The sequence below is a fragment of the Mauremys mutica genome, chromosome 3 (assembly GCF_020497125.1).
Source record: "Mauremys mutica isolate MM-2020 ecotype Southern chromosome 3, ASM2049712v1, whole genome shotgun sequence".
NCBI lineage: Eukaryota > Metazoa > Chordata > Testudines > Geoemydidae > Mauremys > Mauremys mutica.
In genome coordinates this window covers 130,126,052-130,152,966 of record NC_059074.1, presented here as the reverse complement: position 1 = coordinate 130,152,966, position 26,915 = coordinate 130,126,052, and the positions used below count along the sequence as shown (strand labels likewise).

At 43.1% G+C, this 26,915-nt stretch overlaps 1 protein-coding gene across 4 annotated transcripts; it reads right to left on the bottom strand.

Moving 5' to 3' along the window:
• TAF5L (TATA-box binding protein associated factor 5 like) lies at window positions 1–26,233 on the bottom strand. Of its 4 annotated transcripts, XM_045010373.1 has the most exons (6): window positions 26,029–26,231; window positions 22,371–22,455; window positions 19,222–19,366; window positions 13,112–13,216; window positions 9,688–10,412; window positions 1–1,952 (listed from the first exon to the last, which is right to left on the bottom strand). In XM_045010373.1, exons 3-6 carry the CDS (start codon window positions 19,361–19,363, stop codon window positions 1,155–1,157), a joined length of 1,770 nt encoding a protein of 589 aa, XP_044866308.1. In that variant the 5' UTR covers window positions 19,364–19,366; window positions 22,371–22,455; window positions 26,029–26,231; the 3' UTR covers window positions 1–1,154. The 4 variants fall into 4 exon arrangements, with proteins under 4 accessions (XP_044866308.1, XP_044866309.1, XP_044866307.1 ...); XM_045010374.1 differs by lacking the exons at window positions 22,371–22,455; window positions 26,029–26,231 and adding an exon at window positions 23,026–23,152; XM_045010372.1 differs by lacking the exon at window positions 22,371–22,455 and having other exon boundaries at window positions 2–1,952.
• Window positions 26,234–26,915: the final 682 nt, after the last annotated feature.

Genomic DNA, 26,915 nt, shown 5'->3' with positions numbered 1-26,915 from the left:
CTAAATGCTTTTAATAGAAAACAAAATACAAAATAACTCTTTCCAGAAAGCAGAAGTATTTAATCTTCTCTTCAAATGACAAATTAGGACTTGCATCCTCCTCAGATCCTGATTTTAAATGCTGACTATTTCTTTCACAAAGTTCATACAATTGATATTGCAACATTTTGAGAAAAATCCAACACTGGCAAAGCTGCCTCTGTGTATGCACAATAATTTAGTAATACTATTTTCCATTTCATGTGTCCCCTTCCCATCCTCCAAAGACTGCCAACTTCCATTTGCTGAAATATTTTTGGTGAGGTGCAGACATGACCCTTTCCTATGACAAGGCCAAGTTTCTGCTGTTAAGTTCCATCAGGCTCTCACACTCTTCTCCAGCCAGGGTGAGTTATTAATCACCCTCAAATCACCACTCTTGCCTACTCCCTCCACCTCCAAAATACAGTGCAACAAGATTTGGAAAATCCCAAATTCCTGGACCAGGAAGAGTTACAAATCTCATAGGCAGTGCCAAGAATTTAACCCAAATGATAATGCAGAGATGGGCTGTTGCATCAGATTTCCCTCCCCTTACTAAAAAAGGCGATTTTTTTTACATTATTAGTCCAAAACACTTCAGTAGTGCTATTGTGAGCTGTAGTGATTGGGACCATTACTGTAAATAGCCATTTTCTTTTAATATAAGGGTCTTAAATTCTGGTCCTCTGCAATACCAGAAAAAGAGAAAAGCCAACTGGGCCAGTAGTTACACATATGCGAGCGCACTCATGCCTCCGCTAATAGCGCTGTAGGATATGCCCATCAGTCAATACAGAGTATTTAAGTGCAGGTCAGCAGCTTGTCCAGTTGATAATTTCACTTGTCTGGACTAGGTTTTTGGCTGTCCCAAGCTACTGAACAACAGGCTCTCTTCCCCTCTTCCTCTGCCCTACCAGTATCAGACTAGGTTAAAGTTTTCTGCCATTCCCTCTTCCTCTCTCTCTGTTCAACAGTATAGGTCCTTTTATGGGAAAGCCATTTGAAAATATTTGCATCATTCTGAACACGTCTGCTAATGGGAGAGAGGAAGAAAGTGTTTCACAGTCAGTAATTTAATCTTAGCTGGTAATGGACTCTGGCATTCAATACCCCCACCCACCTCCCTAAAAAAATTAATGTTCCTGATTTTCTTGTGCAATTCCAGTCACCAGAAGAAGGTTACAGGCCATAAATTGTACACTCAGTACACTATTCATCTGTCCGGTATATACACCAACCAGTTCATTGGAAGAACCATCTGCAGGGGCATTGCAGTATGTGTTCCGAATGTCCCAAACCCGAATAGAATTGTCCATCGATGCAGAGGCAATCAAACTACTGTCGGGGCTAAAAGTAAGGCTGGTTATATTGTCCGTGTGCCCCCTCAGTTCTTTGTAAAGTGTGCCAGATGCCAAGTCCCACAGCTTTAACCGCTGGTCTTCTCCTGCTGAAGCCAGATACTTACCATTGGGAGAAAATGCAAGTGCTAGCACAGGGCCACGGTGACCTGTGAAGAGGCGCACAGAGTTCCCCTGCTGAGTACTCCATAAGCGCACAGTTTTGTCTGTGGATCCTGTGGCCAAGTAGTTCGAATTGGGGTGAAACTTTACACAGTCCACATCTGCTAAGTGGCCCGCGTATATTCGCAGTGGATATGTCCGATCGAATGACCAAAGTCTTGCTGTGCGGTCATGGGAACCACTGGCAAAGTACAGGCTCCAAGGACTTATGTCCAAATCCCAGACAGGGTAGGCATGCCCTTGGTACAACACAGTGTTTGTAAAACTTCCAAGGTCCCAGTATCTGATGGACATGTCCTCAGAACAAGATAAGAGTCCCGAACTGTCCGATAGGAACCTCGTGCTATACACCGGTCCACAATGTCCTCTCAGTATCTTCATTTCTGTGCCTACATTGTTGTCATCTTCCTCCTGGACAGCGCAGAAAACAAAAGAGCATATTTATTTGTTCAACAAGAAGCAACAAGTGAGAACCAGGCTGGAGTGATCTCAGAGGATCCTCTCCTTTGCCACTGCCAAAAAAGGGAGAACTAGTGGTAGAGTTATAGATGTCCATTCTGTGTAACATAGCAATGTCCACTTCTCAAGCATGTTTGCTCCATGCTGGATCTTATGCAGACATGCTGAAAGAGTTTTGGTTTTATCTTCACTTTCCATACCCCCATTCCCCATCTCTGAAGGAACCTTAAATTCAGGGTTTGTCTACATGGGGAGACACAGGAAAGTTAATCCAAATTAATTTATAAAGTGGATTAGTTAAACCACACTAAAAACCCTGTGGGGATACTCTTATTCAGAATCAAAGTGGCCTTAATTTGGTTTATCTTAATCCACTTTCAAAGTGAATTAAACTAAAATGAATTAAAGAGACAAGGTGTGTGAGGTAATGTCTTTATTGGGGACCAACATGGCCACAACAACACTGCATAAACCAAGTTAAGGCCACTTCAATTCTGAATAAGAATTCCACATAAGAATTTAATGTGGTTTAGTTATCCACTCTAAAGTCACATCTTTATTTAATTTGGTTTAATTTTCCTGAGTGCCCTGTGTAGACAGGACCTGAGATTCTATTAAAATAGACAAGACAGGCTATTTTAAGATGTATTCTTTTCCAAATTTCTCCTCCTTTGCACACTTGCTAAACTCATTTGGTAACTTCCTATTCACTCTCTACTAAGCTCTTGGCAGTAGTGTGGAAACAGATTTTGGCACCCAATGCTTTGGTGTAGTCATTATTGGAAATTAATGTCGCTCTGGATAAAAGAAACCCAGACTTCTAGCAGAAAAAAGATGCAGCAGATTAAAAGAAATGAAGGGCAATTGAAAGCAATGCTACTATGCATTTCCTCCTCCCCCAGATGTGAATAGAAATATAAAGTCACAAATCTTTCCTTCATCAAAGCAGCACTCACGGGAATTTCATGATATGGTTTACAACAATCGAATCTCTACTATGGGGGTGTGGCACAGAGACTACAGGTTCTAACACGCAAAGCTCCATTTTTAGCCAACTGTCCTCCTCTGCCCTGGATGTAGCATTGCTTGCTGGAGCCTGCACTGTCTGTAAGCCACATCTCCATATATTAAAGGTGAGGGCTTGCAATCTGCAGCATGTTATGTCAATCAGTTGTTGACCTATGATTCCTGACAAAGTTGCCAATAAAAGCCCACTGAGGTTCCTTATTTTACAGTGCAGTTTTAGTAATTTACATAAATCCAGAATTTTAGTTTTATGCCCTCCCAATAAATTATGATTTCTAGACAGTCAGCAAGCATGTGTAACCTCTCTTCTGCTCAGAAGCTGTCTCGTATTCCAGTAACCTTCTTCTGTACTCAAAAAAATGCACCCAGATATTCACAGACCACAAATCTACCATTGGTTGAGGACTGAGTTCCATTCTTTTGTTTCCAGTGTCACACAGGAAATGCTAACCACAAAGAACTTTCTACACTCCATTTTTATTTTAGTTGAGTATTTCACAGAATTATAGAAATTTATGGTTGAAAGGGACCTCAAGAAGTTCTCAAGTCCAGCCCCCTGCACTGTGGCAGGACCAAGTAAACCTAAACCATCTCTGACAGGTGTTTGTCAAACTTGTTTTTAAATGCTTCCAACTTTCCCCTGGAAGCCTATTCCAGAGCTTAACTTCCCTTATAGTTAGAAAGTTTTTCCTAATATCTAAATTTAAATCTCTTTGCTGCAGATTAAGCCTATTACTTCTCGTCCTACCTTCAGTGGACATGGAGATCAATTGATCACCATCCTCTGTGTAACAGTCCTTAACATATTGGAAGACTTATCAGGTCGCCCCTCGGTCTTCTTTCCTCAAGACTAAACATGCCCAGTTTTTTCAACCTTTCCTCATTTTCTAAACCTTTTATCTTTTTTGTTTTTTCTCTTCTCTTGACTCTTTGTAGCAGTTAGAACAGTAACAGAATTAGGACTGTGCTGTCATCAATTGTGGGGGTGGGGGTATCCATTCTCCTTTAGTAATTTTTCAGAATTACTGTTCCAGGCATGAAATGTGATAATACATACTTTTCTTGGATATATGATAGCATTGAGCATTACTGAGAATATCAATCATCCCTTCCAAAGCAGTTACTACTGCAGGTTAGAGCAGTGTGAACAATTTGTTTCCTCACATTTCAATATGCAAAACACTACCCTTTTACAAGCCAACTACATGCATTAACAATTGTATTTTATTATTTGTACAATACGGTCTGGAATTTTTTATTTTTTTTTAAAAGAAAGTATTAAAAACTTTCCGAATGTCATAATCTCTGGTACGAGATCTTAGAAAAAAAAAATCCCAGACAAGTAAAGTTCTACAGAACTGAAGTGTTTTTATTTCTAAAGCCCTTTTGGTTGCAAAGGTTACCTTTCAAATGTGAACCAGTGCAGTGTCATCTTCCTGAGTCTACAGAGAGCTTAATGTGCCCCTGCTGATGCTCAAATCTTTCTCTTACAACAGCTGCTGTGTGACAATTTAACCCTGGTAAGTTTCACTGCTGCTGTTTATACCTCTGTGGGAAGTAGTTAAACTAACAAGAATCATGGTGATTTAATTTCACTCTGCCACTACTTGGAAAAGCTATGAGCAGCAGATGCAGGTACTTGAGAAGGACCCAAAAAGCAGGCTAAAGGACAGGCAGAATAGCAGAGACTCTTGGTTCCCTGCAGACATACATGCACACAGAGGGCAACAGCAACCAACACTTGGGGAAGAAAACAATTAAGGCTGTGGTATATTGCCTGAAACTAACAGGAGGTGATTAGGTGTGTGTGTAAATATGAGCATGCGTGTGCGCACACACGCACACGCACGCAGAGACAATAAAGAACTATTTTCTCCCACAGAGCAATTTTTTATTTTTAGTATTGTCCCTTGATCCAGTCTGTTTTTATTAATTTTGGGAACATTTATATAAAGTCACTGAAGTTACTCTTTTTTAAAATGACAAAAATTTCATCCTCAAAACCCTTTCATCCCAGTCACATGTTGGGAAAAAGGGCCAAACCCAGCCCTATACCCTTCTGCCCAGTAACAGTTAGGAAATGAGCCAGGCCTCAAGATCTTTAGTGGGAACAATGCTGGGGCCAGGCAGTATTTCATTCTTCCACCCCATCCCTGCACCAGCAGATTATCCTAGACACCTACAATCTCTCTCTTGTTCTGCAGAGCTCCTAAGGTTTTCAAGCGGGAAGCCCAATTCCTGCATATAGCTGCACAGCAGGGGAAGGTGCTTGCTTTGAAGAGCCTCTACCCTCTGCTAGAGAAGAGGCTCTGAAGGACAGTCTTCAGGCTGCTTCCTCCAGTATTCCTCCCGCCTGGTACCCTAACCCCTCTCTTCCACTCATATGCCCCCTGCCACTCAGTATCTTCAGAGCAGAATTTAAGTAGAGCTGAGTCTGACTTCACATCGGAGTTTAGGAGCAGCCACTCCTACAGCTTGGAACAAAATGCAGCATTTTTTGCTGTTGATTTATGTAGTCCTAGACACTTACATGGCAACCTTGCAAAGAGGACAATTATGAGGCTGTTTGCACAGCTGCAAAATCACATATTCAATTGGACTGTGAGTATACAGTTAAATGAGAGAATATTAATATAAAGCCTATAGCACATGTGATTATAAAGACAATGGACTTGCCTTATCCCAAAGGGCAGGCTCAAGCCTCCAGCACTCTTCAGAGATGAGACATCACCAGCATGTTGGGGCATTACACTGAATAAGGAACTTGTTTTCAGCCCTGTAAGTTAGACCTGCTAAAAGCCTTTTGACCCTAATAATTTTAGGGCGTTGTGCCAACTAGAAGCAACTGCACTTCTGTAACACTCATGCTCTGGGAATTATTTTAATATCTGAACCTCTCTTTTTGTTCATACACAGAGATGTACAAAAAACCCGATAGTGTCACCAGTGCAGTTACGGCAAATGATCTATTGAACATTGGTGCAATCTTACAATTTTACATCATGAGAAACTGAATTTAGTCATTTAGTTTACTGCAAATTAGAAACAAAGTTGAAGGAAAATTACTTCAGGCACTAAGGATATGCAATAATCTCCCCAAAACCAAAAGTATCTGGAGTGAGTGGGGCGGGTGGGGGTGGGGGGGAGGAGAAAAACAAGACAATATAGAAACCCTGTATCTTCAAAGTGAGGCATCAAAGGCTATTCTACAGCACCCATCGCTGTAGCATCCAGGTGCTTTTTATCTAAGTTATCCTGTGTATTGTATATTTTCCACAGTACTGATCATTTATACATGAACAGCTCTCCCAGATATAGCCTTTCCTTTCACTATCACACACCATGGCACCTGTGACCAGCCAGAATGCTCTTGCTCCGCCTATATAGGTATTTATTGCCTCCATCCCAATTGTATCTGAATGCCTGTTCTCAAGTTTGAACTCCTGGAGGCCTGTGGCAGCATATTCTCATTGATGGGCTCTCCATTCTATATTTTTTTCCCTTTCTAGCCCAGAATTTGGCAATATTAGGACATGTTGTAAGAAGTGTGTTCATCCAGGTTTTTCCCTACATTTGGTCCTGCTACCAGGATGGTTGGGTATTTTTGGTCAGTGGGTGAAGGTGGTGGGGCAGTAATTGCTTGGACGTGTGCTAATTTTTGACAAGATATTGTTTTAAATTTGTATGCAGATATTACAATGGACACAAATGTTAAATAATCAGCAAGAGCCATTTGCACCAGACTTCCAAAGCCAGTTCAGAATACATATAAAGGTATGTAAACACTTGCTAGCAAGAAGCAATATATACGCCAAATAACTTGGCAGTGTTTTGCTATTCAGAAGTTAGATATGTAAACAAGGGAATGTATATAGCATAGGGCAGCCTGAAGCCAAGAGGCAATCTGAGGTGACCTGCATATTTGTCACAGCACTGATTCAAAGTGACAAGTCCTATGGACTCCCAGAACCTTATGATGGAAGTAGTTCATATCCTGATCTTGGGAAAGCCTAAGCTACCAATTTGTAAACCCACCTGAAATGGTTAACTCAAGTAGTACTGAGTATTGAGCCACATTGCTACTAAGCCTGGAAGTCTGCCCCAAGATGACTAACAAAACAATCCCTACTCCTCATAATTAGGGCTTGGAGTTCTCTTTACTATGCTGAAGTAAACAGTCCCTTACTATCTAGATCGGAGTGGTGTGCCCAGTCTTCATTTATACACTCTAATTTAAGGCATTGCGTGCCAGTAATACATTTTAACATTTTTTAGAAGATCTCTCTATAAGTCTATATATTATATAACCAAACTACGGTTATATGTAAAGTAAACAAGGGTTTCAAAATATTTCAGAAACTTTATTTAAAATTAAATTAAAATGCAGATCTTATCAGTTTAGTATGATCCTTGCCCTTGCTTTTCCTTGCTGAGTTTTCCAATGTCTGGGACGTATTTGGATACTTTAAGCTGCACACAGGCTTCTTCTGAGTGATCAGTTGTTAACTGGCTGGCAGGAGGTCAGCGGCTGAAACCCCAGATCGGCAGCTGAGGTGAGTGGAGCTGGCGGCTGGTAGGGCTGAGCAGGAGGCCTGGACCCTGTCTGGCAGGGGGCCTGCGCTTCAACTCCAACTGGAAGCAAGGTGAGTGGGGCTGCGGCGGGGACCCCGGCTGGCAAGGGGCCAGCAGCCAGAACCCCAGAGCAGCAACTGAGCGGCTCAGCCCCCCCAGCTCTGGGGTTCTGGCCACCGGCTCCTGCCAGACGGGGTCTTAGCTGCTGCCAGCCTGGGGTTCCTTCACCCGGGCCAGCAGCGGGCGCTGAGTGGGATGGGCGGTAGAACCCCGGCTGGCAGGAGCCGGTGGCGGAAACCCCCACGCGTGCCATAGGTTGCCAACCCCTGATCTAGATGCTACTGGGTTTTCTTTAAAGAACACCACAAAATGGCAAAACAGCAGCAAGAGGATGTTCTCACAGCAAGCTGCTGGACACAAGAATAAGGGAGGCCTTGCTTGGAAGGATGATTAAAGAAAGTCAGAGTCACAAGTCCTGATCTCCTAATCAGATGCAAGGTGCCATGTGGGTGGCTGCAATCGGAGGGCAGAAATGGGGCAATTGGCACTAACTAAAAGAGATGTGGAATAAACTAGATGATGCCATCTAGCAAAGCCTTGGGGAGAAGACCAGGTATGCAAAGGCATACGCCTCATTCTCCTCTCAAACATTACAAAGATAGACTGGCAAGTCTCTTACATTTCTACAGTGCAGTTTCCTTAATATAGACAGTTCTGCATAATTTCTCTACACTAAACATTTACCCACTGATCAGTTAAATCACAGCTTCTCAACCTTTATGGAGCCTCCCTGGAGACAGTTTGGGAAATGGGCATGGCTCCCACTTCCATGACTCCTCACACCAGGCCCAGCCCCCTTCTGCTCTCTTCTTTTTCTGTCCATTTTCTATCTCCTACCCTCTTCTGTCAGCTCCTTTTTCCCCCTTGTCATCTTGTTTTCCCTGTTAATTTTGCTTTGTATTGTCTTATTCACTGTTCTTGTTTCACTCCTGCTATCCATCCAGCCTCACTCTCTCACTCACAGGATGGCTATGTGCTTCTGGGGTTGGGCCTCCACTAGTGGTTCAATGATACCAGGTTGCATATGTTCTAGTGCAGGGGTGGGCAAACTATGGCCCACGGGCCAGATCCGGCCCGTCAGGGCTTTGGATCCAGCCCGCGGGATTGCCACCCCCAGGGCACCGTGGGCCCCTCACTACTCCCAGAAGAGGCTGGCACCACTTCCCTGCGGCCCCTGGGGGAAGCGGGGCAGAGGGCTCTGTGCACTGCCCTCACCTGCAGGCACCGCCCCCCGCAGCTCCCATTGGCCGGGAACGGGAAACCATGGCCAATGGGAGCTTTGAGGGAAGTACCCGCAGGCAAAGGCAGTACGCGGAGCCCTCTGCCCACCCCCTGCAGGGATGTGGTGCCGGAGCGGCGTGGGGTCAGGGCAGGCGGGGAGACTGCCCTGGCGTGCGCTGCTGCCACCCCACAGCCGCTCCAGGTAAGCAGCACCGGGCTGGAGCCTGCACCCCTCCTGCACCCCAACCCCTGCCCTGAGCCCCTTGCTGCACCCCTCCTGCACCTCAACCCCCTGCCCTGAGCCTCCTCCCACACTCCGCACCCCCACCCCCGAATCCCCTCCTCCACCTCAACCCCTTGCCCTGAGACCCTGCCTGCACACTGCACCCCCTGCCCTAGCCCTACATTCATGGCCCTGCATGCAATTTCCCCACCCAGATGTGGCTCTCGCGCCAAAAAGTTTGCTCACCCCTGTTCTAGTGGCTGAGAAGTACAGAGGGAGCAGGAAAAAAGGAGCTAGGACTGGCAGGCTGCTGCCTGAGCTTGTCCACATAAAATCCTCCCACAGCTGTCTGCATTAAGGGCTGCTGCAGGAGAAGAGAGGGATGGCAGTAGCTCATAAGACTTTCATATTGGGGTGGAGCAGATTCAAGGTCATTCAGCTTTTCAATGCCCTCACAGTTCCTCTCCCGTTCCATGAAGCCCTATCCCCACATCCAAGTTAGAAAACATTTCTTTTAGCCTTTCTTATATAAATAGTCTACACACATTCCAAAATGTATAGGGTGAAAAATAAGGATATTCAGACCTCCTCATCCACGATGTCACAAGCCAGGCGGATTCTCGACACGTCTACAAGATGGGGCTCAGATTTTAACTTCCTGGATCGCAAGCTCCACAGCTTTACACAAGAATTATCAAACCCAGCAGCAAGCAGCTTGCTATCCGGTGAGATCTCTGCTGTGTTCAGCAACTGCTCTGTGTTATAGAAGGCATAGAAACAAATGGTGGTTAGTGAAGGAGGCCCGTCCTTGACTCGTTTAATGCTGTCCTGCAGTAAATCCAGCGCTGCCTCATTCTGCAGTATGGAAGCAGGCATGTCTGTTGTTTCCAGGCCATTACTCTCGTTGCGTGAGGAGCTGCCACTGGCATATAGCTGGTAGTCCGTCCTCTTGGCAGGCTGCACATCCAGGTGAATGTGCAAGGTAAGAACCTTGCAAAGAGCATTGTTGTTGTCACTTTGGAGGTAGCGGAGAAGGTAGTTGTAGCTGTCTTCTTGAAGGCGGATAACATACTTGTTGTCCAGAAATGCCCGGAGCTTGAAGTTGGACAGAATGTCTTGAATAGTCAGGGTAGTCTGCAACTGCTCAATGATATCCTTCTGGCTGGCATTCTGCATGAACATCCCATGGAAGCGACTGTAGAAACTGTCCACTGTACTCTTTAGGCCATTTTGGACCATGTTAAGATGGAGGTAGACGAAAAGGGGATACAGAAGAGGCATCACTTCATGGCTTTGCTGGGAATCTGAATCTAAATCAAAACAACAACAAGCAGCATTTTGGTTTCTCTCAATCTATTTTCTGCTAGAAACATAAATCAAAAATTTATTTCAAGCTGCTTTCAATGGCATTAGAGGACAAATGTCTAGCCTTCTGTTGGTGTTTCTAAATAAATACTTGGTGTCCCTAAAGGGGGAATAGAGAATCTATTGCATCTCTGATTTAAAATACATTTTTAGCTCAGCAAGAGGGAGACTGTCAACATAAAATTCAGTTTGAAATAGCTTACTTCTGTTACTAACAGCACTTTTAATTAAGGCCCATTTATTAAAATACACACCATAAACAACATGACTCCTGGCATTTCTTTTATGAATTTAGAAGAAAATTTTCCTATTTTAAATGCTTTATGTACTGAAATAATTGCACTTTAAAATTAGGATATGTTAAAAAATGTATTTGTACACAAGACCTCCGTAATGTTTAACACAGAATTATTTACCTACTTTAATTTGGGCCTGTACTGAGTGGTTTTCCCAGCTCCAGTAAAACTTGCGTTTGGTGCTTTTAAATGCATGGAATTGATTCGCAAATGAAGGAAGAGGAACATACTCTCAGTTTATTTTGAAAACGTACTGCAACACGCTGTGCTTCACAGTTTTATTTCTGTCTCTGCTCTCTCTCTTTAGCCAAAACAAATCCCACCAGTAATTTCTGGAACACAGTGTAATGTACACCTGATTGGGATACACAGATACAGTTTCTTCAAGGTACAGTGTAACAATTCCACCCCTTTTTAAGCCAGCTTCTTGGGGCTGTTTTCCTTCCGGATTCAAGTGGCTGCACGGAGCTGTAGCGTGCCAAGCAGTGCCACACACACTGTGGCAGCATACAGGGCCACAACAGAAATTTACCAGCAGCTCAAGCCTCAACGTTTGTGTATGATACATTCAGATGAATGAAACAAAATATTTTAAAAGCCTTAAAGGTGGGTCTTTTTCATCCCTTTTTATTTCTTTATTCCCATTTCTCTCTGCCTCTTGCCTTCCCAGACATCATTTTCTCTTTCCTTTCAAATCAATGAGAAAAGACAATGGAAAAGAACCTATGTATTCTTCCAACACTTTTTCCTTTCCATCCTGCCATTTTGCCTCTCTCTGTCTCCTTTTGTAAGCCTCTCCCCGCTCTGCATTCTTTCTCCCTTCTCTCCCAGGTCATACACAACCACTTAGTGCTTTGCACACTCTGAAATCCTAAGCTGCCAGATGGTGCTCTGTTCCATTCCCATGCCTCAGAAGTGCTGAGAGGAGCAGGACCTCACTGGAGAAGAGGCTACAAGTTGGCAGGAATGGGGGTGGGAGAGAATGGGACCTGCAGGAGCCCTACAGGAATGCACTACTAAGAAATGTGCAACAGCAGCTTTTCAGTGCCAGTGGAGACAGAGACAGCAAGCCCTTGGTGAGCTTCATTTGGCTGTCTGGCTGCAGGTTACACATCATAGATGCAGATACAAAAGTAGGTTAATGTTCAAGTCAGAAGGGGATCAAGCAGGTAAGATCAAAACCAAAACAGAAGGGGATAGAAAGGGGAAAGCAGCTGACAGTTGGAGCCTTGAAGGCTGTCTTAAAGGGCACCTGTGAGCCTCAAGCAAGAAGATGCTAAGAAAACTGCACCCCGCATCTAATACATGAGGTTTACCTGCAATCCTGAAAAGAATGTCAACACTTTTCAAAACTATCTCCACCCGCCAAATCATAAAAGCATGCAGTAGTTTGGTATCATTGCATTACTGATGGTCACGATAAGTCTACAGACCAGCTACATTACATACTGTGATGGGAAATCTTCCCAACTAACTCTCCTCAACTCCAGCAGGAATATTAATCCTAACTTAAATATAACTGTAATCAATAGAGCTCTCCCCACAGCCGTGAAGGCTGGCAGTCACACACACACTTTGATTGGCCACTTCTGTACTTCTTTCCCCAGAAGCCCCTCCACTTTTTACTGCCACCTACCCTCCCCCCAAGGGTCTTTTCCTTTCTAGAAAGATCAAGTTTTCTTTCTATGTTGGGGGCACACAGTGACAGCATTGTTGGTTTCTTCCCCACATCCTCTAGTTCCAAAAAAAACTTTGGAGCAATGCTCAGGTAAATTTAAAGGAACACAGTTCCCCTTAAGATCTAGGCAATGAAAAAATGAGTTAAAAATAGCTTCAGGCATTCAGATACCACAATGTCTGAAAAGCTAACGAGAACAGAAATAGAATAGCACTACATCTACCTCTAAAATGATCTGCCAATTTTAATGTTTTACAATCACACCTTCCTTTTTTCATTTCTTAAAAAAAATTATACGTCTTTCCCACTCTCCTGCTGCTGCATGGAAGATCCACGCAAACAATAAAGGGTAAACTGACCGACTGAGAAGGGAAACAGCAAAACTGACTATGCACAAAGTGCAGTCAAATGCACAGAGTAAATACCGGTATACTGAAAAAGAGAAATATTTCTCTCTCTAATCTTTCAGTTGCAGTAATCTTAAATGTTAATTTGTTTTACCTGTTTTTAAAGGTAAGTGGTGGAGTCCCTTTACTCACTGAAGCTACAGGACTTCAGATTTAGGTCTCTTGGAATTTTAAAGACTTTGAGCTAACACTGTACACTATACAAAATTAAAAATGTATACTGCCTGTCCAGAATCTGCTATCCTCCTCCCACAGCTGCTTACCTGTGAGAAAACTGCGTAATCGTCCAAACTGCACTTCATATTGCTGTGGCTCTGCCAGGCAGGGAGCTGCAGACACTACGTTGGCACAACCAGATTCAGATTGGACTGGGAGAATAAAAAAAAATTAGAATCCAAGGGTATTTGTATCTGAAAGTCAAAATTCATAACATAAAATTGAACAAAATGCTACCAAAGAGACAACATTTCAGGATGAATGTGGGCCATGTACTGCAAAGCATTAGATACTATCTCATAGGGCATTTGACAAACTATTAATCCAAAATTACATAAATTAGGGAAAATGGAAAAGGACAAAGGTTGCACACATTAAGTACTGTACTGAAAGCTTGACAAGAAACAATAGTTACCCACCGTTTAACTTTCAAATAAAGCACAAAGTTCTCGGTCTCAAAACATTGTTACAGATCCCTTTAGATTGCCACTAGATAATTCAGCACAATCCTACAACCCTGTGTGTGCTAAAATAAATCATTCTTATTGAAGCAAACTTGTGTTTCTCTCTCAAATGAATCTATCACATGAAGTGAGGAATTCCCAGAGAATATAAATTCTACAATTGGGGATATTAAATCAGATTTCTTGAGTATAGAGACTGCTCACCAATTACTACTTATCTGTATTACAGCAGTGTCTAGAAATCCCGTTAAAGAATCAGTGCCCACAAATTCATACCTTTACTTTTTCAAATACCTAGTTTTTATCAAAATGTATCCTTATGCAGTCCACAGCAACATGAGAGCATGTTATAGAAAAGCTGTATCCACCAACTGATCTGAGCTGTATCTTTCGACCAGCCTACATGTACAAAATATCGAATAATTTGCAGGAGGGAAGAAAAAGACCTTGTAGTGGTGCTTGTGACTACCTTTCCAATGGAGTTTTGTTTTGACAAATACATGCCATGGCCAAAAAATAGAGATTACATTGTTTTTCAGAAAGATCAAATATTAACTCTAGTAAAGATAGCTTTGAAGTATTCAAAAAAAGGGATCCCCATCAGAAGAAGGAAAACCAAAATCTTCCACCTCCTACACCTATACACAACTCTCCGTGACACTAAGCAGACTACATCTGTACACTATTACATTTTGAATGTCAAAATGTAAATTTTGAAATTTGTAATAATGTCTTGATTCTTTTGCTTTTCCTTCTCACCTGTTTTTTTTCTTTTTACTATACTTTTTCTTTGTTATGAATTTTATCATTCCCTCTTTCCTTCACTCCCCTTCTTTTATCCATGTTTATACTCTCCTACATCCTCTCCTTCTCCCCATATGTTTTCAATCCAAACCCCTCAATTTCTTCCTCAGTCTCTTTATTTCTAATCCTCATCCTGGTCCCCCTCTTGCTCTCTAGCGTTCATAAGACAGGCCCGGAAGCCTATAAACAAAGTTGCCAGTTTCCACATGCTGAAGAGAGAAAGGCCAGTCTCCAGCTTACCCCTATTGTGTCCCACTGGAAAGAAATGAAGATAGCGTTGAGCCAAAATTCACATGTGCCTCAGCATTACCCTCACCCCTGCTTTATAACAAATAGGCATATCTTCCATCAGCTTAGGGACATGCAGTGGTCATGTTTACAGGTTCCCAGAGCTGAGCTCAATTCAACTGCAGGAGCATAAGGATAGCTGCAAAACTGCAGCCCCCGCTGTGAACAAACTCAGTGCTAGTGAAGTCACATGGATAACAATATCTCACCCCTCCCAAATCCCCTATTTCCTAAATACACAAGTCTAAACCCTGTTGGAAGATTGTTTTCCCATAACCCAGCTACTTTGGAAATTCAGAATTGGTAGGAATTCCATGCAGAAGCAAACAGCAAGGTCCTGAAGGCATGCTGTGTTGCATAAAATCTTAGCGGTGAGGCAAAAAAGGAAAAAACCTATATATTTATTGAATGACTTCAAATTTGTTTTTCTATTTCTAAAAGACAACGTTTTTTAGGCTCACTTAATGCCTACAGTTCAGATTCTCTGTTAGTGCTTGGACTTATGGCTCAACAAAGTCAACATTCTCTATTAGAACTATAATATACAAACTTTGCTCAAGTTAACCTAAAAAAGCATTGCACAGCAGTTTACAAAGTCAGCTGCATCAGTCATCTGAACAGCCCAAACAGTAGCAGACCCAATAGCTTGCCTTTTATGTGACTCACCCGTGTACGCAAATATGGCTATTCCGTAATAAAAATCTCTATACAGGGTTAAAGAAAAGATTTAGCGTCAGCTCTTTAGGATGTTCCAGTTTCCCCAGCACTACCCTTGGCAATAGGTCCTGATTTTGACATTCCCATAGGTAATGGGAGTGATCTGCCACTCTGCCCATACCACATAGGTGCACTCTACTGAGTACCACTAAATCTCCCCTTAGCCCTGTGTAACTGACTTAGTTTTTAAAACCAAGAAGATCACCTTACATGTAAGACAGAAGGGTGTTACCTTTGAGTAATTAACTCGGGAAAAAGCTAATCGGGCAGTTATGTTGTTGCGATTTGCTCTCTCAACAATGCCTCCAATGCTCATTGCCATCATGCAAACAGTAACCAGATACTACATATGAGCCAATTATAAGCAGTTAGAATTCTAGCTCTTCCCCTTCTGACATTTTACACAGGAATCAAGAACTCAATCACTCCCTAAAAACTCGTCTGGAGCAGGGAGAGCTATTTTCAGGTGTATTTTCCTTCTGAAAGAGAGAGAGAGAGAGAGAGAGAGAGAGAGAGATTTTGGGCGTATATACATTTCTTTCAGTTCTACCATGGACAGTTTCCCTCCCACCCTCTCCATTGGCCATGAGAGCATCTATTGATAACATCTGTTTCCTGATTTCAGTTCTTGTAAATGAAGCCAGTTATGTGACCTGCCAATAGATTGAAAGGAACTATCCTAGCTGAAATGATGATCTCCCTTGTAATGTTCTATTTTGGCTAACAAAAGTGTTCTCTTCAGCTGATACACACAGGATGGCTACTCTCACACTTTTATTTGTCTGTTAGAAAGTTATCAATTTACCTCACCCACAGGTATATGTATATACCTGTATTAGAAAAACCTGCTGCAGGTTCACTTGCGCATTATGCTTCTGGTCCCATAAGGGGCAGAAGATGAGCTGGGAGGAAGTTCTGCTCCCCAGTTTGAACGCTGCAGTGAAGGCCCTAAAACAGACAAATAGCTAGAGAGATATAGTGACCATATCAAACATTTGGAATGGGCTGAGGTAAAGCAATTCTGAAGGAAGAAGGAAAAAGTAAGTGCCAGTATAGGAAAGAAAAGGAAAAGTATATAAATCAAATAAAGAGTATGAAATATATCTAGAAAGAACAGAAACCACAGTACAGGAGATAAGCAAGAATAGGAAGTAAATGACCCAGAGAATTAAATGGAAGGATTGTTGTTTAGAAAACAATATGGCAAAAACAATCAGGGAAACAACTGAACAGGAAAAGCCAGGGTGGGTTTTGTTAGGAAGTCAGCAGGAGATTTTTAGGAAAAGTGATGAAAATAGTTATTCCAAGAGTATTTCAACAGAGGCTTTTTTATTGTAGTTAGATGTTGGTCTTGAAGACTGATAATTAGACTAAGGCAACCTCCATAGTCAGGATATGTTGCAGGAAGACCATCCAACCTCCATAGTCTGGATCAGCCCAGTTTCCATTTTTATATTTGTTTTATGTCACGAAGAAAGAACTTTCCAGAGGCTCGCTCTCATTTGGAGAGCTGTAATTTATGCACATTGTGCTCCCACTGAACATGTCTGAAATGAATTAATAGTGACCACCTCAACAAATGACCACTGACTGCCCAGAGTTTGGGATCTAATGAAAACTGATCACTGCGTTCTGGATCACCAGCAACAAAATCCTTGAACTGGCAGGAGGATACACACTAATGAACAGAAATATTTACAGTGTTTGGTGGTCAGTTAAAAACATACAGGTATTCATACTCTCTTATCTAAATTAGGTTTTTATCTGTATGCAAAATAGTAAGATTTCCAAACACCAACATAATCCCACCAGCATCTACTGTCAGACTTTATGCCACTGAGATTATGGCTCCTGAGTCCTAATCCCATTGTTACAATGCCTTCTTCTTTCCCACTGCAGCTTTCAGCAAAATCACTTCATCTTTTTACTTCAGTTGCATCCCATTTAAAATGAGAATAATACTTCACAGGTTTGTTGTGAAGATTACATGGAATCATAGAAATGGAGGACTGAAAGAGACCTTGAGATGTCTGAGGCAGGATCAAGTAAACCTAGACCATCCCTGACAGGTGTTTGTCCAACCTGTTCTTAAAAACCTCCAATGATGGGGATTCCTTGGAAGCCTTTTCCAGATCTTAACTATCCTTATAGTTATAAAGTTTTTCCTAACATCTAATCCAAATCTCCCTTGCTGCAGATTAAGCTCAGTACTTCTTGTCCTATCTTCAGCAGTCATGGAGAACAATCAATCACCAACCTCTTTTAACAGTCTTTAACATAACTGAAGACTTATCAACCCTTGGTCTTCTTTTCTCAAGACTAAATATGACCAGGTTTTTTAACCTTTCCTCATAGGTCAGGTTTTCAAAATCTTTTATCATTTTTGTTGCTCTTTTCTGGACTTTCCATAGTTTCTCCACATCTTTCCTAAAATGTGGTGCCCAGAACTGGACACAGTACACCAGCTGAAGCCTTACCAGTGCTGAGCAGAGCGAGACAATTACCACGCTGTATCTTACATACAACACTCCTGTTAATATACCCAGAATCATATTAGCCCTTTTCACAACTGCATCACATTGTTGACTCATATTCAATTTGTGATCCACTATAACCCTGCTATAGCTATTGTCTGAAAATGGTTTGAAGATGAAAAGCTGTAAAGAAGCACCAATTATCATTTCTCTTAGGTCTATAAAGAGTTGAACCTGCCATTTACCCACAGCATGTTACACTCTGCTTCGGTATTGTGGTGGGTCTATTCTAGAAATGGAAAAGATCTATTTTATCATCTTCTAGTCCATCTCCCTGCCAATGCAGGATTGTGCAGTAACTAGTATTTTGTCCAGGCAAGCTGTATGTATCACAAGAAACAGAGTGTGTACCACTCCCCCTTGGGAGGCTGCCACAGGCTGAGAACTCACCAACAGAAAACTCCTCCTCCTCCCACCGAACATTCAGCCTATATTTTCTTTTACCTTTAAACATGAGTTTCATCCTTCATTATAACCCCCACCCCACCCTTTGGTGTTTACATTCTTGCAATATTTGTGGACTGTTGTGTCCCTCCCCTTCAGATTTTACAGCGAAGAGTGCCATAGACATGGTTTGAAAAACAAACAAATATGTTCCTGGGGCGGAGGGGGATATGTTGTGGGTGGAGTAGACAGTGTAGCAGAGATCCAGGAGCTCTTAGAAGGGAAAGAGAGAGGGTGCATGTAAACACTTTCCATTCCAGCCATTACAGGGTTCTTTTGAGGAATGTGGAAGGGTCTTTCAAAACTACATGACAACTACTACCCAGAGAAAGAAACAGTTCCTGTTATTTTTATTTCATATGATTCTGTGCTTCTGCAACACAAAGTTGTACTGGCTTTTCCTATTCATACACAATTTCACCCTTAGGTTTTTTCACCATCAGTACTCACCAGGTTTCTCCTTCCCACAGAACATAAATGGGTGTTTCAGAATATTTGACCGGATTAATTAGCTTACTTTTTTGACACTGCTTTTTCGTTTCAATCTAGAATAAGACCTGAACCTGTACCACTTAAAACAATGGGATTAATGGCTCAGACATAGGTTTGATACAGGAGTGGGTGGGTGAGATTCTGTGGCCTGCGTTGTGCAGGAGGTCAGACTATATGATCATAATGGTCCCTTCTGACCTTAAAGTCTATGATTCTATGATTCTCTATCATTAATCATCTTATTCTTCTGACCACGTTTCTGGTCTAGGCCCCTTTACATTTTATCTTCCCCACTACTGTTTGTAACTCCTCCCAATTTAGTATTTGAAATATTCCCTCTGAAAATAAAAAGTTACTATATAGAAACTACATATTTTCCCCTACTCCTCCCATAAGTATGCATGAAAAATTTACCTGTGAGATTAGCTGCCATCTCTTCAGCAGTCTGACACAGCCTCAGCCCTTGTTTTAGGGGACCTTCCGAGTCCACATACTGACGGCGCTTGAGGTAGCAGGACACTGCCATCTGAATCTGTTCTGTGCGTACGCGTTTCATGACCTCAAAAGAAAAGAAAAAAAAAAGATGGTGCATAAAAATATGGTTTACAGGTGGGTTATGTATCTTTTTCCATAAACATAGTATCTGCATTAAACCTGACTGAAAACAAATGGCTCAACACTTCCATTATACTAGCAACCACAAAGGCAGATTCTTTAGATACTGAAGTATGAGAGATACCCTTAAGTGCTCATCTCTGAATACCTCAGCATAACTAGACACTGAAAGAGTAAGAGAAAACGGTAGTGGTTAGCCAAAAGATTTTACTTAGCTAAAAGAACATCCATTATTAAGGTAGCAAAAGTAATTTGCAAAGTTTGTTTTTTAAATTGGCTTGTGCCTTTCCCTCACCCCCTTTTTCATTGTGATGTATAGGGAGGGCCTGAAAGCCATGTTTCTCCTACTTGCTTTTTCACATTAGAAATTCAAGTCCTGTTTAGCCTTAAAAGACTCTGATGACTGTAAAACCAGTGAAATTACATCATCACACGAATGAAAGTTGATCAGCAAAGAAGGGAACAGATTTTTAATCATACAACTAAAAACTTTTTTTAAAATGAAGTTTAAGAGGCAAGAGCTAACATTATATAACTTCTGGGACTTCCAGGAGGTCCTCCAGCAAAACCCCGGAAGACCAGTTACCTTTGAAGTAATAGGAATGTTAGGAAGCAGAACTCCCTGCACCCTTCTCTCCCTTGCCTTCCCCCTACCTAGCCACCTCTTTCCCACACATCTTTCTGGGCAATCCTTATTCCAAAAGAAGCAATACAAGTTAATTAGAAATTATTTGCAGTACTGTAATATCAGTGAATTTTGCAAACATTTTCTAAAAGTGTCATAGCTCCATAAAAGAATGAATCTGCTTGCATCAGCCTATAGTTTGTGACAAACGGAACATTGGTCAGATGTTACTTGAATCCCCCTTGCCCACTAATGACACTTAATCAAAAAGCCATAGACTCTATTCAGAAATTTAGGGATTAGGGAAATTAAGAGTTTTAAGTGAAATAAACACCAAACATGGACATATGGTTTATTAAATATGGATTAGTGCCAATTTTCTTCTATTAGAAGAACGAGCTAAAGAACTTAAATATTAAGTCTGCTTCCTACCTCTCTACCCTATGTCCCCATTCCCACTACAAAAAGACCTGCATTTATTTACCATAAATACTAATGTTTTCTGGTTTGAGCAACTATGTTTTATGAGGTACATCAGTTCTCAGACAGACAACATTAGTTTTAAGGATGTCCTCTCCAAAAACAGAACAAGAGGATTTTAACAGCTTTTTAAAAAGCATGACAGTTGCTTAGCTTTTGTTAATACTCACACACATTTTACAGTTTACAGGAGTAGTTAACACAATTAGCTCTTCTTGAAGTACCAAGTGGGTGTGGATATGAAATTTTAGCAATAGTGGAATTAAGAGACCTGTGCTATTGCAAAGCCATATTTGCTCTGGGGACAAGTTTAAAAAGTTTTCCATCTGTTCACCTAAGTGAGTCAATTGTGGGGGGGCCACAAACAAGTGCATTTTTCAACTGAAGAAAAATGAAGAAATTGTATGATTCAACCACAGCTTCCTCCACTCAAAAGAGCTAATAAAATCATATAAATCAATGTAAGTTCTGCTGATATCTTTAACACTTCTCTGCAGAAGGGAGAGGTATAATAGGATTCTTTTTAAGTCAACAAAAAAGTGAATGCAGAGAACTCCAAACCCTAACTCCCACCCAGAGACGCTTAAATCAGATTCAGAATCTGTTTTGTTGCAGTCTCGTATTTTATCCAATACTGCAGCTAGTATAACTGATGTATAAATGACTCGCCCAAGCTCACACTAAGGCCTTATTGATGCATACTCTGTGCACAAATTTAACTAAATCAGTTTAGAAACAGATTTAATTAAATCTGTGAAACCCCCTCTTGTAAAGGCTCTTATTTCAGATTATGGAGTACCTTAAACTGAGTTATTTTACATTTTTTTTAAACCAACTTAAACTAAATCACAATACCACTCTTAATCCAAAATATGTGCATCTACAAAAGGGCATTGCACTGATTTAACTACATATGTTTCTAAACTGATTTAGTTAAATCATTGCACAAACTGTGTATATACCAGCCCCACACCAGTGGTTCAATATAAAATAGAACCCATAACCATCAGAGTCTTGTTTTTTTGCTTTAATCATAGCCTTATTTTTCATTACTAAAACTAGCATGAAGCTGCATCAAGGAGAGATGCTCACACATTAGGGTACAGCTCTCTTATACAGCTGATTCATAAGCCTGTAACGAGTGAGGGGAATCACTCATTACATTGAGGCATAGAGGTGTTGAACTCCAGCAGATCCTATAAAATGGTAATGCCATGAGGGCTGGAGGGGAACAGAGCTCAGTCTTCACCAGCAATTGCTGAATCAAGCAGGTGACTAATGGAGAAGAGGGTAAGTTTGAGGCAAGGGAGAAAGTCAAGAGTTTAAATAGGGCTCTCAAATCCTCATATACAGGGATTGGGCATTTTAGGGATGTTAGACCAGGGTTTCTCAAACAGGGGTCACTGCTTGTGTACAGAAAGTGCCTGGCAGGCCGGGCTGGTGTGTTTACCTGCCCTGTCTGCAGGTCCGTCCGATCGTGGCTCCCACTGGCCGCGGATCGCTGCTCTGAGCCAATGGGAGCTGCTGCAGGTAAACACACAGGCCTGGCCCACGAGGGGCTTTCCCTACACAAGCGGCAACCCCTGTTTGAGAAACCCTGTGTTACACCAATTAGATTAGGACTTGCGATACAGATCAGTTACTGGAAGCTCGTTCAGGCTTGGACTTTTCAGAGCTTTAGGGGGAACAGGAAACCCTAGCTTTTTACATTTGTAGAACCCTGCATGGTTACAAAAATTTGTATCCACATCCGATCTGCAAAAATGGTCCACGAATAGCCGTGAATATAAAGTGGATCTCTCTGAATTTGCAGGGCTCTATACATTTGCAGGAAAACACTTACTCCTCTTCACTCTCTCCCTTGCGTGCAACAGGACTGGGACTGACACTAGGAATGACATCTCCTAAGAAGATTTCTTTTTTTCCCCCTGTAGATAAAGGATGGTTTAAAGTTACCAAATAGGTAACACAGGCAACTGAGAACTGAACTTAAAGAATCTAATTAACTACTTATGCTGCTTAGCAATTCCACTTTTGTTTAATTCTTGTCACCCAACAGGAACTGCTTAGATGGTTTACTACTGAGCAAATCCCCTAAAACATTGCAAATGCATGACATTACTGATACAGGTGCTGTGGCGGTCCAATAAGGCCTCTCTCCTGGAAAGGTATTTTTGCTCCAGCTATCTGCAGCTCAGTTCTTCCACTGGCTATCGGACCTGACTCCTCAGTACTAAAGAGTGTTATAATGGAAGCAGGGAAATTATCTGCAGTAAAAGACACAGGAAGAAAAGCCCCAAAGCGCCAAAACCAATATTCCTAAAGATACTGTGATTTTGATGGACATTGCAGAGAATATATCAAAATAAGCATAAAAAATCAGCCCTTCAGAATGCTGTCAGCAGGGTTCACATTAGGCCAGATCACACCAGGTCAGAGATCCAGATTTTTATTCCACCCCCCCCCCCCACCTGCCATCTTGTTCTCTAAAAACTCAACTTTCACTTACAGTCTTTTGTTCTCCTGATTGTGATGAAAGTTTTTAAAATGTGAAATGCCTGAGTCTGCACAAAGCCTGAAAAATCACTCAGAGGTCTGAGCTACCTGATTCTTCTTAATGGGGCATCAACTTAAGTGGCCAGGAATGATAATAGGTCAACATTGTTAACTCATCTACTGCTGATCAAAATAAGAAAGAAAGGAGAGGAAAGATCATGTTATGAAGCGCTGCACAGTCTACACAGAATTAAATCATCTTCTTCTGGTGTCATGAGGGGGTGGCAGGTGGAAAAACGACACTTGCTTCCCCCCCCCCCAAGTCAGAAGCCCAGAGAATACCTCAGCCCCAAAGGGGGTGCCAATCCCATAGAACCGAAGCCAAGCTCCCCTTCCCCAGAGCAACAGGAACCTAGTCTGATTTGGTGGTTAGTGTGGGGCCAAGGGCACCTTCCTTGGCTACAGTGGTTGTCGCTTCTCCTTCTGGAAGCTGCCTGCAGACTCAGGCAGACCCTAATGCAGTTATGCTCCATCCATGTTTTCAAGCTTTTCTTCACATACAAATGGGCTAGTAACAACTTTTCAGAAGCCAGCTTAGATTTTGAACTCATCACATGACTGCAGGAGCTGGGGCCTCTGCCTTTGTTGAGAACTGTGTAGCCAAGCCTCCATATGAAGAGTCAAACCTGACCAGTTCAGCCGAGCACCTCTGATCATATTTTGAACATCTGCAGATTCTATGGTGAGTGTCAGGCATTGACTTGTAGGCAGAGTATCACTGCCTTTTATCCCCAAATTGAGCCCTCACTTTCAGGTCAATGTTCTGTTACTGAGGGGCACCAAAATTGGAGTCCACGTGCAGTATAGCAAAACTTCATTTTTGTATGGGGCCTTTCATATAAACTGTAATCCCAGAACACTTTATAGAAGTAAATGGACTCAGCTAAAAAAAAATTATTTCCAATATTTTTGCCTGTGTCACTGACAACTGAGAACTGTACTTGAAGAATCTAATTAACTACTTATGCTGTTAGGCAATTCCACTTTTGTTTACTCTTGTTCTCTCTCAACTTCTCAGTACTTCAATGTTTGGGTCACAAATAATGTTTAATTGCTTAAAAGCTACTGCTTCCAGTCAAATTAAAAAAAAAGAAATTATTTCATGGCATTATTTCTACTAGTCTTAGGGTTCTTCAAAAACTTTTTACAAATTCTAAATTTTTGCTCAAATTCTACTTAAGTGCCCCCATATATAGTAACAGAAATAGAGGTCCAGGTAAGTGAGACAAGATACACTGTAAACTGAAATGGAAATTAACGAGGTTCAGCAAAATAGGAGAAGCATTCCAGATGGTAGAAACAGTAAGCAGGGGTAGTCAGCAGGCAGACTGTGGGCCAAATCAGGATCACCAGATGCTTTTAAACAGATCGTTAAATCTTTCTATTTACTTATTATCATTATTACTATTGAAGTGTGAAAAATGTTTCTCTGGAGTCTGGACCTTGACCAAGAAATTTGGACCTTGACAAAAAATAATTTAACTACCTGCAGTAGATTATACCCTTACCCAACAGTGGAGTTTGGGCTCAGAAATAAAGACAGCTGTTTAACAGTGGTTTTAGTGGAGTTGTGTCCATTTACACCAGACCTGCATTTTGGGCACAGTCCATAGAATAAGATTGACCAACCCCATGAAGGAAATTTCAAGATTGAGATTCAATGGCAAGCTTTGTCTGCCTTATTTCCTGTGTTCCACACGAGCTTGATCTATTTTATTTCCGCTCACAACAGATCACCCTCTCCTTTCAAATTCTAATACATCCCTGCCTTCCTTAAAGTGAAGCTGTGGGGTCAAATCTTACTTCAAAATTAGATTTTGTAAAAGACAAAGTTAGAGTAACAGACCCATTTCCATGAATTCCCCCCCCCAACTGAAACAGTATTTTTAAATAATAAATTTCCTTTACAATGTTTGTAACCCAAACAAAACACCAATGAGCAAGCACATAAAGACCAGAAAGTGAAAACCAATTTTTCATTTGCATAAGCATAAAAAGAATGTTAATAAATCCTGAATTTGTAACACTTTCCGGATTTATTTGTAACACAAGAAAAGCTTGAGTTTTACACCGCAGGTGTATTTTGGAAGGCAACTCTGTAAGAGTGGGAATTTGTGGTTCCCTATGTCTCACTGAGCCCAAATCAAATGTGCTCAGTAGAAAGTCATTCATAACTCCCAGCCCTACAACTTGGGAACGAAGCTGGGTTTTTTCATGCTTGTGCACCATCAACAGCATGAGATTCTGTAGACCAACTTTTGCCTGCAGTGCCACCTGGACAACCTGATTAGCCATCAGTAGAGCTGCACAGGTGTTGCTGAGGGCAGAACTAGACCTGCAGGGCCTTTAGTACTGGCTCTGATGAAATTAAAGGGAAAGCCCCAGCTTGATCTTCAGATCCCAGACTCTGATTGTAGGGGTGGCAGTTACAAAAGTTATGGTTTTCCTACATATAAGCTGAGCTCTTGTGACCTAGAATCAATGAAACACAATAATCAAGGAGTCCCACGGGGCCATTTTTACAGGGTCACTTTTCAGGGCAGAATCAGTTCGATAGTCCCCCTCCCAGGCTAATAAAATCAGTGCAGAGCACAGAGGGGGGAAACCACGGGCAGAGAAGGCAGCAGCTGCCAGGGGGGAATCAGGAAGCTGGGGAGGAAGGAGATAAAAAACAAGAGGGAGCAAAGGAGAAGCGGATGGGGAGGCAGGGTCAGGGAGGATCCTCATCCCGCTCCCTGTTGCTGGGGCTGCACCGCTGCAGGGAGCGGAGGCCAGGCAGCTGGTTCCCGTCCCCGTGCAGGCGGGCACAGCTGCATCTCCGGCGCGGTGTGCGCCGCCGCCGCCGCCGCCCAGCCCAGGCCTCCCTCCCTCCCCGGGCCCGGGACGGCTGCCGGGCGCGTTGCACGGGGCAGCCTGCTCGCGCGCTCCGCCCTGGGGCCACTCACTGAGCATCGCAGGCGGCGGCTCCTGCTGCGGGCACAAGGCGGAATCCTGGGCTCGCGCTGTCACTGCGCCCGCCGGCGCGAGACGCCGCTCTCCGCAGCGCGCGCGCAGCCCGCGCCGCCTTCCTTGGCTGCCGCCGCTGCTGCCTCCGTCGCCGCCGCGGCTCGAGGCAGCCGCTCCATGACTGACTGACACAGAGAGAGAGCGAGCTAAAGCGAGGAGGGCTGGGGCGGCGCCACGGCGCATGCGTGGAGGATCCCCCCAATGGGAGGCCCTCGCCGCGGCGCTCGGCTAGCGCTGCCTGGCGCCTTGAGCGGGCGAAGGGCAAAGGCCACGGGCCGAGCCGGGCGGAAGCACGTGTGCGCGGGGACTGGGGGAGCCGCGGCCGGGTGAGGAGGAGCGGGGCGGGGGGGTGAGAGGCGTGAGCGAGCTGCGGCCGGAGGAGCCGGGAACGGGCTCGGTTGTTCGGGGCGCGGCGGGGTCGGAGCGGGGCGAGCCCCAGCCCAGGAAGGGTCCCCCGGCGGGTGGCTGCATCGCGGGGGCTGGACGCAGGGCCTCGGAGCGGGGCGAGCGCGCACTGGCCCGACCCGAGGCTTGTTGCGGGCCTGGGGTGGGGTCCGTGGTCTCAGGTGACGCTGGGGTGGGTCTGGCGTGCGGCGGCAGCTGGCACTTGCTCCGCGTGGGAGGTTGGACATAACTGAATCTGGTCCATTATTATCCGGGATGTATAATGTAGTTAAATACCAGCCCCCCTGGTTCGCCTTTGGAGGGGTGGGTGCGGTTCAGATGTAGGCATTGGCCGTGCTGACTTTGTAATGGAGGACGTACTGGGGCTGAAGCAACTTTTTTACATGCATAACTGATGCAGCAAGCCCAGAGGTGCAGGGGC